At 38.8% G+C, this 13,901-nt stretch overlaps 2 protein-coding genes across 6 annotated transcripts in view; one reads left to right on the forward strand and one right to left on the reverse strand.

Annotated features, from left to right (window-relative positions):
- The window catches only part of Arsk (arylsulfatase family member K), a 29,846-nt gene extending 24,519 nt beyond the window's left edge, over positions 1-5,327 (reverse strand). The window contains exons 1-2 of one of the 2 annotated variants that reach the window (XM_051182770.1): positions 5,144-5,327; positions 959-1,088 (exon numbers count right to left, since the gene is read on the reverse strand). In XM_051182770.1, the coding sequence (XP_051038727.1) occupies positions 959-1,088; positions 5,144-5,269 (256 nt within the window). In that variant the 5' untranslated portion in view covers positions 5,270-5,327. The remainder of the gene's footprint in view (positions 1-958; positions 1,089-5,143) is intronic. The other variant, XM_051182771.1, reaches the window with a different exon arrangement.
- An 8,224-nt stretch (positions 5,328-13,551) lies between these two features.
- Skic3 (SKI3 subunit of superkiller complex) overlaps positions 13,552-13,901 on the forward strand; it is an 85,190-nt gene continuing 84,840 nt past the window's right edge. For 2 of the 4 annotated variants that reach the window (XR_007834408.1, XM_051182772.1), the window contains exon 1: positions 13,566-13,662. The gene's annotated coding sequence lies outside the window, so the exon portion shown is untranslated. Of the gene's footprint in view, positions 13,663-13,901 lie in introns of all 4 variants that reach the window. The other 2 variants (XM_051182774.1, XM_051182773.1) reach the window with 2 other exon arrangements.

Genomic DNA, 13,901 nt, shown 5'->3' on the forward strand with positions numbered 1-13,901 from the left:
GGCAAGCAGGTGCAAAGGACCCTTTAAAAGAAAGACCCCACCTACTTATGCTCTCTTTCCTGCTGTTCCCCTGGGGCAGACAGAACTTTTCCTGTCTCCCTCTTCTCTTCTGTCCTCTCTGTCTATGTGTCTCTTTATGTCTGCCTGTCCCTCATCTTAGTCACCCTTGCCTGCCATAGAATCCGGCAAGGTCCTCCACATGCATTATCATAACAGATAGCTCTAGAAATAAAGTGAAGGTGTTTATAACTGAAACCATAGACTATCATCTCAGTGGCTCATAAAGAAACTAAACTGTTCGTGTTATTTACAGGTTCCATGGCAGAAATCACAGACCATTTGGACAGAGGCAAAGGAGATCACCCTCAGACAAGATTCTTAAAACCAAATTTTCATTTTCTAAACTTATGGCTTATGGTTCCTGCCATACTTGACATCAAAACTATGCACATTTTAAAAAATTGTTGCAATAAGATGAGTGCTTAGATTTGTTATTTTTGTAAATTGGGGCAGAAGAGAAGGAGGTGAAATGTATAGACTGAAATCATTGGGAAAACTCCAGACAAGCATGAATGTGAGTTCTGCCTGGGAAGAATCTCCGAAAGTCTGCTGACTCTTTCCTAAACCCTCACAGAAAGACTTCCTGGGATTAGAACACTATGAAGCATGAATCATATGAAGAAATGAAATAGCAACACAGGAACTAGACAGCATCCCAGGCAAGAAAAAGCCCCTCTTCAGAAAAATAAAAAAAATCAAATTCAATTCTAAAACAAAGTCTTCAGAAAAATTAGAAATTCATATGACCCCAACATTCACATCTTCTAAATCATTTATATTGAAATATTTTTATTAGGTACTAGATGTGAGCTTACCATAGGTTTTTGTATATGACATTTTAAGTCTGGATATCCTTTTAGGGCTCGGCCCCTTTCCATTAACATTATCACATTCATACCTGCACGAGATGGACAGCAGATGGGAGAGTTTGTGTAGGCATTCAGGAAGGTGGTGCCATGCGTTCTCATGAAGTTGATAAAGGGAAGTTTTACTACCCGACTTCCTGGTTGAAATGTTAGTCGTCCATCCTGAAATAAAGAAATTCAAGCACCAGTGATCACCTAATACATAGAGGATAGAGGACAATTTTATTCATCCATCCTCACTCTTCTACTTTAATTTTTATTGTGCAGATAGCAAACTCAGGTCGTCAGGCTTGTGCGGCAATCCATTTTTGCCATCTAAGCCACCCCATTCCCAACTATGACTCTCTTCTTCCATATAACCACCATAGGCTTGCAATAGAGGTAATGGCAGCAATGCTGTTTTCATTTCTATCCCTAGACTGCATATGAAAGTGTGCTAGTTTATGATGCTGTTTCATAGAGGTATTACTCAAACTTAAATCAATATTGGGCTTCAAGAACCAAAGACAGGAAGCTAGAAAATTCAGGTTGTTAAATCAAGAACAAGATCATGGGATGCTAAAATCCAAAGATGAACTTGAAGAAAAAGAAGAAGGGGGAGGAGGAGAAAAAGGAGGAGCAAAAGAAGAAGATGATGATGACATAAACTCATTGAATAAAAATTATTACTTCTTATCATTGACATACATAAAAATAAATTTGTTTAGGGGCTAGAGAGATGGCTTATCATCTGGGAGCACTTACTGCTCTTCTAGAGGACCTGGGTTTGGTTTCCAGTACACAAGTAGTGGCTCCCACCTGTTTGTAACTCCAGTTCCAGTTCGATACCCCCCCCACCAAATATTTTCCCTTTAATTTTAAACACAAAATTTACTACCCCAAGAACTTCAATATGTTTGTCTGAAATCTCAAAAAGAATAAAAAGCAAACACAGAGGTATGCCATAAGGGTCCAGTACACAAATAAAATTTGAAAGTGTTATGCTGAAATTCATTTGCATTTATTACGTTAAAGTACTTTTTGGAAAGTACTTCTCGGAGAATGAAGAAAGGACTTATACATTATTTCAACAAACTTTAAGTACCTATGTGCTTATGTATTAGGCACCTTGCAATATCTGAGGATACAATGGCGATATAAAACAGAGTTCTATTCCCAGGAAACTAGCACCCTGTTGAGAGAGGTAGAAAGAACATTAGCAAGTTATTTTTTGAATACTTATATGAATTACTTGTGTAATCTGCACAAACATGCACTTTTTCCTTTGGAACAGGGTCTCATGTATCCCAGGCAACCTCTGACTTTCTATGATGACCTTGAACTTCTGATTCTCAGTCAGTCACCACCTCCTGAGTGTTGGGATCAGAGAATGCATTACTATACCCTTATTATTTGGTGCTAGTGACTGAACCCGGGATTTTTTTGCCTGCTTAGACAAGTACTGTACTAAATGAATTATGTCACAGCTGTGGCTATAAAGTCTAACAAATTCTAATTGCTCCTTCTGAACCATTATAATTCTGGCCAAGAAGGATCAAAAGAGAAGTTTAGATTTCAAGTGTTGTTCTAGTTTCATTCTGTTGTTGTGACAAACATAACCATGATCCAAAGCAATTTATGGGGAGAAAGATTTATTGTTTCCAGGTCACAGTCCTACTGAAGGAAGTTGGGGCTGGAACTCAAGGATGATCCCGAGGAGCAGAAACCATTCAGGAATAATGTTTGCTGGACTGGTTTCTGGCTAGCTCACTCATCATTTTATGGTTAATTAGTATCCTCCCCTACCCCCTGTTTTTTAAGACCTCAAAGCCTGACCCCATGGTGGCACACTTCCTCTAACGAAGCCACACCTCCTAACTGCGCCACTCCCTTCCAGGCCATTGTTTTTCAAACCATCACACCACTGTAGCTGCAACAGTGGGAGGTGCAGTGTATGTGGATGTGGGGGTTCGAGGGTCCCTTGTCCTTAAAGGCCCAGGCAGAAGTGCTTTTTATCTTTTCTTAAGAAGAAAAACATTTATTCAGATAGAATTTACATACAACTTACTTGTTTAAAGTGTGTAGTTCAAAGGTTTTTTTTTAGTATATTCAGAATGTCATTTAGAACACCTTCATCATTCCCAATAAAACCCTTAGCCATCACCCCGGACTTACCCAAAACTGAGGCAACTACTAACTTATTTCCTGTCCCTACACAAGTGCTTTCTTTGGATATTTCATATAAATGGATTCATATAAAATGTAATTCATCATTTCTTTTACTGACAGCATACAGTTTTTTTATGTTCAACAACTTTGTAATATGCTTGAGTTTTTGTATTTCTGTTTTGGTTGCTGAATAATACTACTAAATTTCATTTATACACTTATCAGTGGATGGACATTTAGGCTGCTTTCACTTTTCATCTTCTAGCATAATATTACTATGAACAGTCAAGCTTTTGTATGGACTATGTTTCCATTTGCCTTGGACAGACACAAACACAGACACGCATGAACGCGTGTTCTTTCTCTCTCTCTCCTAAGAATAGAAGTGCTGGATTACATAGTAACTCTATAGTTAATTACTGGAAAAATTTTTAAATGCTTTTCCAAGGTGGCTTCACCACTTTAAAGAGTATTTTCAATAGCAGTGCACGAGGTTTCCAATTCCTCAATATTCTCACAAACTCTGGTCATTGTCAATTTTGTGAGTTTGTTGTGTGTGTGTGTGTGTGTGTGTGTGTGTGTGTGAGAGAGAGAGAGAGAGAGAGAGAGATTAGTATATGGAAGAACTTTTTATCATATAGTAACTGTTCAAAATAATAAATAGATGTTATTGCAACAGTTCTATGCTTTGATCGTGTTTGCACCCACATCACCTCCCACCCCCTCCCCTCCTGTGGCTCCCTGTATCTTCTCGAACACCCCCACATAGTTTTATGCCTTTTTGATGTTGGCTATCCTTCTGGGAATGAGCTGGTTTGACCTACATAGGGTCTTACTATGGTTTCATCTGATATGCAGTTTCCTAATGATTACCAATGCTAAGCAACATCTCATGTGTTTAATAGCCATCTGTGTACATTTTATGGGAAAATGCCTTTTCAAATCCTTTGCTTATTTTAAATAGCCTAATCTAAGATTATGAAAATTTATACTCCCATCTTGAAGGAGTCTTAGCTTTTACATTTAACTCATAGACTCATTTTTTGAAGTTAATTTTTGCACATGTTAGAAGGTAGGACTCAATTTTGGTCTTTTATGTGTGGATATTCAATTTTCTCAGCACTTTGTTCATAGCAATTTATTAAATCTCTTTTGATCTAAATAGTTATCTTTCTGCCTATAACATACTATTGTAATTACTGTAACTTTGTCATAAGTTTTGAAATTGAAAAGTATTATGTCTTGCAGTCTTCTTTTTCAAGTTTTTTTTTTCTTTTCAATTAAGGGGTCCTTTCAATTTCCATATAATGTAATTCAAATTTAAGGTCATGCATACACATACAACTTCTTTAAAATATAAGAAAGTACAGTAAATCATAACAACTAACATTTAACAATTTATTAAATGTATAGATCAGTGGTTCCCACTCTTCCTAATACTTCATCCCTTTAATATATTTCCTTATATTGTGGTGACCCCAAACAATAAAATTATTTTGTTGCTACTTCATAACTAATTTTGCTACTGTTATCGATTGTAATGTAAATATCTGATATTTCCGATGGTCTTAGGCAACCCCTGTGAAAAAGTTGTTTGACTCCCAGACGGTCACATGCGCGACTGATAGGTTGAGAACCACTGATATAGATAATTAAATTTCCTTCATTTCTCACCCAACATTAACTTTTGCAAGTGTGGGTGACTGGCACGTCATTCTGGAAAACGAATAAGCTTTTATGAAAGTGCGTAATGCATTTCCCTTCAAAACTGTGTTAATCCAGGACACAGGCTAAACATTAATTAATAATGGCAAAAATGCTTTAGTGGATCTGTCTGGCATTAAAAGTGCCTGTGGGCCGCGGGTGTGTAGTCTCCCTAGAGAGGCTGAGGCAGAAGAATCACTAGAACCCAGGAGTTTGAGACCCTCTTTTTACTATTTATTTACATATATGGACACAGGTGTGCAAGAGTGCACATGCTGGACCTCTCAAAAGAGAGTGTCAGGCTCTCTCTGATGCCTCTCCACAGGCCTTGGGTGGCGTCTGCTCGCCTTCCTCAGGGCACTTACGAAGGAGTCGCTGGCGACGAGCACTATGTTGGGCGCCCGGGTCACTTGCAGCTTCTGCTCCTGTATTCCCGGGGTCGGCGCCGCGAGCGCCGACGCTGTGACCGCGGACACCCACAGCAGCAGCATCGTCGGCAGGGGTGTCCAGACGCGGCCACCGAACCCGCCTCCTCTAGACTGCTATCCAGCAATGGGACCTGAACTGTTCAGATCCCACCTAAATAACTAGGGTGGCACCGCGAAACTACAACTCCCATCAGGCTAAGAGCAGGCGCACGCGCAACGAGAGAGTCGCGCTCTCACTTAACCCATGTAAAGACCATTTTAATCAAATTTCGAGCTAATGATCCGTCAGCCACTTCCTCTCACCCAAGCGATGCCTGGGGAAATGCGCATGCGCCTCCCAGATTTGTACTTTGTGGCAGTCCTGTATGCTCCAGGTGGGTTCTGGTTGCTTTCGCTTTGAGCAGAAGTTAAAATCTAAAGGCAGTTGAAATGGTATTTAGGGGGAGAAAGGATTGGGCTGGGGTTATCTTCCTTTTGCGCGGGACAGCGTGGCTGAATGTTCGCTGACATAGTGAACTTGGCGGAGATGAGGTTGGTAGCGTTTTGCCTCTCAAGCTGGATGGGGCTGTGCCTCTGTGGCCTAAAGCCTGGCCACCGCAGGTGTGGGCTGGGCAGTGGTTTGCATCTCCTGTGGCTCCAGAACCCTGATCATGCAGCTTGTCTCATCGGATCGCCTCTTTTAAGGATAGGGGTGTGGAACAGTGAGTGCATAGCAAGTTTCAGTTTCCCGATGTGGAATAGCTTGGCTGTCCTTTGCCTTTAGAGTCGCAAAGGGATAGGATTGGGGATGGGGGCGGGGTGGGTGAGAGAAAGAAAGGAAGAAAGAAAGAGAAAATGAAAGAAAGGAGCAGGGTCTAAAAGAAAGAAATGTGGGCTGTTAATTAACGAAGGCTCGGAGTGCCATTGTTGGGTGCAGAATAACGTTATTCCATTTTTGATTGTTAGATTCCTTTGGAGAATTCTGGAAGAAGCAAGTTTCTGCCTCAAAGTCAAAGTATTCACTTATAGCTTCAGGTATATGTAATTGTACATTAAATCAATTGTTTTTAATTTTCTGGCAGGAAAGGAGGAGTTGTTCTACTTATTTAAAAACTTAACTGTAATAACTTGGCAGCATTTTGTACTGAATAATTATGAGGGAAATACCCTACATATCTAATTTGCGGTGGTATGTGCTGAGTGTCCTTTTAAGCCTTACTGTGTATTTACTTACTATGTAACATGCTTTTCTGTAGCCTTCACTTGAACTACTTTGCAGACGGTAAAGCAGATGGGAGAGGTTAAATGACTTTTCCAGGGTTTTTTTTTTTGCAAGGAAGCTATTCAAAGAATAAATTGATTAGCCCGTGCCCTAACTCATAAATACTTTGTCTCCAGTTGCAAATTTTTTGGCCCTACTGAGTTTCATCTCTATTAGTGAAGCAAATCTGCTAGTCCAACATCACCCTATAGATGTGTGTGGATATGAATAAACACACCCTTTGTCCCTGAGGAATTTATACTCTTGGGGAGAAAGACCCAGCATACCTAAAATATCCAAGTACATTGCATTGGTGGATACACTCCACCAAATTGTGTTAAGTTAATTTGGAATGTAGAACATATTTTACAGAAGCAATATCAACTGGTATTTAGATTTACAAAAATCATATATAGTTTTCTTTTATGGCATAGTAGTGGTTCTTTGAACACTAACATTGGGGCCTTTGTTTCTTCAGGCCCTTGTCTTATTGACAAGAGGACATTTCTTCTCCTTCCTTCTTCCTTCTTCCTTCCTCCTCCTCCTCTTCCTCCTCCTCCTCCTTCTTCTTCTTCCTTCTTCCTTCTTCTTCTTCTTCTTCTTCTTCTTCTTCTTCTTCTTCTTCTTCTTCTTCTTCTTCTTCTTCTTCTTCTTCTTCTTCCTTCTTCTTCCTTCTTCTTTCCTTGTTTTGTCAGTGAGAGCAGGTGCTGTAGTGTGTTGATGCAAGATAGGTATTTTAGGGACCCAAAGACAGAGTGCTGCCAGGATCTAACAGGTTTCCTTTTTTCCATTTGATGTTCAGTGGGACCTATAATGTTCCTGCCTGGTGGATTGTTCAGCCTATACTGTAGCATGAATAGAATCTGAGACACTGCTCCTATTTATATACCTCTCTAGTGCTGGGATTAAAGGCATGAGCTCTGTTTCCCTTTTACACTCATTCATTCTCATGTAGCCCTAGGTGGCCTTCAGTTTACAGAGATCCATCTGCCTCTGTCCTGAGTTCTGGGATTAAAGGTGTGTGTCACTACTGCCCAGCTTCTGTGGTTGTGGCTAGCTTTGCATTCTCATCCTTCAGGCAAGCTTTATTTAATCATAAATAATATATCACCACACATATAGGTCTTCATCTTCCCTGATACTAACCTTCCTTTGAGTAGCTTGTTACACTTGTGTGTAGGTTTCAGTATTACAGTTCTGCTTTTATTTTATTTTTGAGGCAGGGTTTCTCTGTAGCTTTGGAGTCTGTCCTGGAACTCATTCTATAGATCAGGCTAGGCTCTGCCTCCCTAGCACCTCCTCCCAGCCAAGTCAGTCTACTTTTAAGCACTCGTTTATTCATTACTCTTCAATTTTGTATGGATAAAAGCCTGCCTTCATACTTCCTCTCCATTAGCTGTCTTTTCCCAGTTCTTCAGCTAGTTATAATTTTACTTCAGGGTTTTTTACTGTTTAATACCAGCCTTCTGAACATAGAATGTTTTGTTAACCACTGAGTTTACTCAATGAGCTGAGAAACTTTTTATGTGTGCATATGTTTATAGTTAGGTAGCATTCAGGATAGGAGTTCTGGTTTATGTCTGGTATAACAAAATACTATAACAGAAATGTATTTTCTCATAATCCCAGAATTTAGAAGTCCAAAATCAAAGAGTTGTCAAGTTTGGTTTCTTCTGAGGCCATTGCTACTGTCTTATCACCTCAGTGTGTTTTCACCTGAAATGTCCTCTATGCATGTGCATCCTGGTATGCCTAAATTTCTTTTAAGAGTGACGGATTGGATCAGGGTCTTCCTGCATAACCTCATTTAGCCTTCATTGCCTTTGCAGTTTGCAAATACAGTTGTATTCTGAAGTACTTTGATGTGTGAATTTTGGGGGTGTTGTATGTGTTCCTGTGAAAACATGAACAAACATCTGTTCACTCCAGAGAGGGCACCAGTGACAGATCAAAATAATTCTACTATAGTTCAGTGTGCTGAACTAATGAGTTTTGGGGCTTATTTACAGAATATAGTTGAGGGCTTACTTAGAGGACCATGAATGACTCAAAGGTAGCTGTATCACTGAAAAGCCCATTGCAGCATGGGTGATGATTTATAAAATCTGTGTTCTTGAAGCTCCCTGTACAACCTGCTCAGTTACTTGAAGAGTATCCTGCCCCATGTTTGCTACTGCATATTTGACTCTGGGGGGAGAAGCCTTGTCAATCATGTGAGTTTCAGGGGATTTCTGAGACTTGTGAGTTGTTTATTTCTTGAGCCTCTTAAGTTTCATTTACTTTCTGAGTCTTAAGAAACCTTCCTCTAGGATGGAATATTTTGATTTGGAAGAAATTACTATATAATGCAGGGGGCTACAATTATCCCCACAACAGGCTCAGATCTGTCTGTCTATCATTTTTACATCAAAAGCTAATGATTTTCATGTTAGGGACAGGTTGCTTTAGTTTAAAATACTCTGCTCTTTAGATGTTAGAGAGCTGCTCACTCAGTTGAACATTCTGGGTCTAGTTTATGGAATCTGCAGGTTTTTTTTTTTTTTTTTGTATACAGTGTTATGTCTGCATAGCCTGCAGACCAGAATTGAGTACCAGCTCTTATTACAGATGGTTGTGAGCCACCATGTGGTTGCTGAGAATTGAACTCAGGACCTTAGGAACCTTTGCAGGTCTTTTAATGTCTAAAGTAACAGCAGACTTTTCTAAAGAACTGCCAGTCAGTTTTGGGAAACAAATAGATATACATTCTTGTAAGTCCAATAAAACTTGTAAAGGTATTAAGAAGTATTGGTAATAGTTTAATTAAAAACATACATACACACACACACACACACACACAAAAAAAAGCAGTAATATCCCAAGTTATGTTCTGCTAGTGTTCTCAAAAAGGCAGCTGGTTGCTGCAGTTGGCTGTGTTGGGGTCACTGGATTTCCTAGAGGCTTTAAATGGCAGTATACATCTAGAGCAAAGAGTGTGATCTGTGTGGTAGACACAGATTTCCTGCACCATGGAGTAATGTCTTGAAGCATGAATAGATACATATAACCTGTTGAGGCAATTTATTGTTGCTCATTTGTATATATTTTTAGGGCTGATCACTTGGTATTGGATAATCAATCAGTGATCTCATTCCTCTTCCAACAGTCATGAATTGCTCTTCATCAGTAGGCAGAGAATTTTGAGATTTCCACCATTCATGTTGTCATGTTAGCTAGTGTTGTCATTACCCTGGTCTTGTTTAGGTAACCATATTGTTTTGAGTTCATGGGTACAGCTTCCCTGTCATACATAGGCCAACACATGTTTATACCAGATATACTGGTCCTCTAACTCTTATAATTTGATATCCTCTGGGTGAACCTTAGGTATAGTGGTCGTGTTGTGGATGTATCAATTGGGTTTGAGTAACCATAGTCAGTTTTTTACATTTTGACTAGGTGTGGCTTTTTGCTGTCTATATGTGGGAAGCAGTGTTCTCAGAATTGAGAGTTCTAAAGTCAAAACAGTTACCAATTCTGAAAGATTTTGAAGGTACTCTGTATCCTGCAGTATCCAATATCCATTGAAGATTTAAATCTTTGTCTAGGAATAAACATTCGTTTTACTATTATGCAAATATTCTTTGTGATTTAATAAGTTGTGTATATACAAAGAATTGTTTTAAAGTAAACTTTATGCTTTACTCTCTAAGTATTCGATTTGTATACCTTTGTTTATGTGCCTGAATACTCAGGGTTGCATAAAATTTTATAGGTGAAGGGAGTCATGATTAAAAGCAGCCTACGTCCTCGTTTAAACCAGTTCAGAAATTTGGAGATGCAAATCAGTGTCTCTTTGGGAAAGAGAAAAGATTAAAATCATGTAGAACTATTTCTCATGTTTTAAATTGCGATCATGATGAATCTGATTTTAAAAAGCTTTGGAAGGTTTTGGGTGTCTTATATCACTAACTCATGGTTGTTTTTACTTAATTTAGATGAAAAATGGATAAGGAACAATTGCACATTCAGTTCAGGAAGAAGTTGCAGGTGTGGTAACAGGTAAGAGATGAGTGGCATGCTAAATAACAAGCAGTCAATCTGTCTTAGGAATCCTTTCCAATTCCTTCAATAGAAGGACTAATGATAGATTATTATTTATTTATTTATTTATTTATTTGTATTATACTACAGGTCAAAACAAATATGTGGTATTTTGAATGTAATTGGCTCCCATAATCTCACAGGGAATGGCATTGTTAGGAGGTGTGGCTTGGTTGGGGTCCTTATGGCCTTGTTGGAGGAAGTGTGTCACTGAGGGGGCGGGGCTTTGAGGTATCTTTGGCTCAAGCTTCCCTCAGTATGACTGACAGTTGACTTCCTGTTGCCTGCAAGATGTGTGACTCCCAGCTATTTCTCCAGCACCACATCTGCCTGCATGCCAGGCTCCCTGTCATGATGATACTGGCCTTAACCTTTGAAACTGTAAGCAAGCCTCCTCAATTAATTGTTTTCTTTATAAGAATTGCTCTGGTCAGCTGGGTATCGGTGGCACACGCCTTTAATCCCAGCACTCAGGAGGTAGAGGCAGGCGGATCTCTGTGAGTTCCAGGCCAGCCTGATCTACAGAACTAGTTCCAGGACAGGCTCTAAAGCAATACAGAGAAACCCTGTCTTGAAAAATCAAAAGAAAGAAAGAAAAAAAAAAAGAATTGCCCTGGTCGTGGCATGGTGTCTCTTCACATCAATAGAAACCCAGACTAAAACAAAATACGTTTAGATTTTTGCTGTTTAATCATTATTACTCTTTCCCCCTTTTATAATTAACACCTTTGCCATGATCATTTCTGATTCTTACTGTATTATTTTCACTTTATGAACTCTTTGGATGCTCATCCAGATTATGTTTTTAAGTTCCTGTGGCTTCAGCTGGAGAGATCATATCAACTCATTTGTCCCTTGTTGTGGTATTATTGCTTTTTGTTATGACTCAATTTCCAACCCTTTGAAAGTATAGTTGTTGCTACTTTTTAAGCTTAATTGGAATAAAAATCTTTTAAGTTCGTAGTGGGAAAATTTTCATTGAATAAAAGTGTGAAAAAATGAGTGTATTTTTCATTGTATTTAGCATCTTTCCATATTTGCGTTTTGCAACACTGCAGCGTAGTTCTCTGTTCTCTTCCTATCTTTCATTTAACATAGTATGATAAATTTTAAATTGGGAGGAAGAAGAACAAATGATGGGGGGGAAAGGAATTAGGGAAAATATTAGTAGAGTTGTGGACAAGACTTGCAGTCTTTCTAAGGAGATAGTCTTGGAAATACTTAGAATTGAGGGAAATATCCCAAATAGAAGAGCATAGTGTACATGGAGCAATTTTGGATAATGGATTTTTTTATGAATAAAAATGTTTTTGAATGCTACTTAATTGGTGGTTAGTTTTCTAAGGTTTATTTTTTTAAAATGGTTAATTGGCCTCTTCCTCTCCTATGTTAAAAAAGTTATTTTTCAAGACACATTACTTTGTGTTTGAAACTGCCATGCATACACATATGTGCACTCCTATATACATACGTGTTAGAGAAGGGGGAGTACCTGGGAGCCTGCATACTGTCGTAACTGAAGAACAAATGGGAAGAGAATAGATAGATGCTTACATTGCAGTGTACCGAATCCCATGTGGGAACACATAGATGCGGAAGGCACTGAATACAGCAGCTGTTATCAAGAGAAGTGTTTGTTTCTAATGGGCTGTAAAAATCATGTACAGTCTCTAGTGTTTCCCTGCTGCTATCTTTTCCCACATGTATCCATCTGACTCAAGATCTATAGTCTGAGGCAGCTGTTCTTCACTTACCCTAATTTACTTCTGATAGTTAGTGTGTAATCTGTTCTGTGTGGTTTTCTCATTCTGCCTCTCTGGATCCTCTTCCTGCCCCCTCCTTCTGTCTCCTCCTTCTCAGACTGGAGTGGTTTTCTTTCTTCTCTCCATTGTCATGTCATGTCTTCTCCTAGTAGTCATTTGCACAGCACACTGTTGTTGTTTTTACTTTTTACTCTTTGGCTCTTTCGGGGGCCCACCACCCAGCTCCCAAATAAACACACAGAAGCTTATTCTTTCATATGAATGTCCGGCCTTTGCTTGGCCTGTTTCTAGCCAGCTTTTCTTAACTTACATTATCTCATCTACCTTTTACCTCTGGACTTTTACCATTCTCTATTTATGTGTATCTTTTCTTTCCTTCTTACTCCATGTCTGGCTGTGTTGCTAGGTGACTGGCCCCTTCTTTTCTTGCTCCTTGATCCTCTCTTGCTCCTAGATCTAGATCCCTCTCCCCAGATTTCTCTCTCTATTCTCTTCGCATGCCAGTCCTGCCTATCCTGTCTCCTGCCTTGCTATTGGCCATTAAGCTCTTTATTAGACCAATCAGGTGTTTTAGACAGGCAAAGAATTATAGCTCCACAGAGTGAAACAAATGCAACATAAAAGAATGCAACACATCTTTGCATCATTAAAACAAGTATTCCACAGCATAAAAAAGTAACATATCTTATGTAGATGAGTTATATTTTATAGTCACTGTTGATTTTAATATTTATTTAGTTATGTATTATGTTCTGCTTGCATATATGCCTGCAGGCCTGAAGAGGGCACCATATCTCATTACACATGGTTGTGAGCCAACATGTAATTGCTGGAAGGACCTCCGGAAGAGTAGCCAGTACTCTTAACCCCCATTGAACCATCTCTCCAGCCCCATGTAACACATCTTAAAATAACATTCCAAAACAGCACGCTTCTCTAAATTCCTATGGTACCTTTCCATTTAATCTTTAGCATTTGGTTCTCTTGTGGATCAGATTGTATTCGTAAATAGATTGTTTTCTTGAGAGCAGCTTGGCCCTTTTGTGTATCTTCATGCATTGATGAGTTTGGGGCCCATGCATAGGCTGTCTATTTTTTTATCCTTGTTTATGGTCCCACCTTAGGGCTTCTTTTTCTTTTCCGTTTTTGCTTTGTTTAGTTGGTTTGTTTTTGTTTTTTACACTTGGATATCTCTCTTTATTTGTCTAGGTCAGCTTTCCTCATTGACCTCTTTCTTTTAGTCTACAGGGTTATTTTGCAGAAGGTTAATGTGAAATCAACATTGAACTTGGTTAACTACCCTCAAGATTTGTATACTAAAAATATTTCTTCTCCAATTTACCTCTAAATTAATATCAAGATACTTTCAGGTAAGGTAGTAGTTTCAAAGACAATAGAATGTGCTGTACTGTTTTAAATTAGTTATTGCAACAAGATCTTAAATTATATTTGGGAAATCTGAATGTATGATAGATAAATTGATTTTATAGTGTCTTAATTTTTATATTATTCTGAATGCTAGCTTACTGGAAGTTAAAACAACCTTATCTACAAGTCTCTAACTTCTCAGATTTCTTTTGTTTTAAACTTGTGCATTTCTCTTGGGCTA

This window comes from Phodopus roborovskii, unplaced genomic scaffold (assembly GCF_943737965.1).
Source record: "Phodopus roborovskii unplaced genomic scaffold, PHOROB, whole genome shotgun sequence".
NCBI lineage: Eukaryota > Metazoa > Chordata > Mammalia > Rodentia > Cricetidae > Phodopus > Phodopus roborovskii.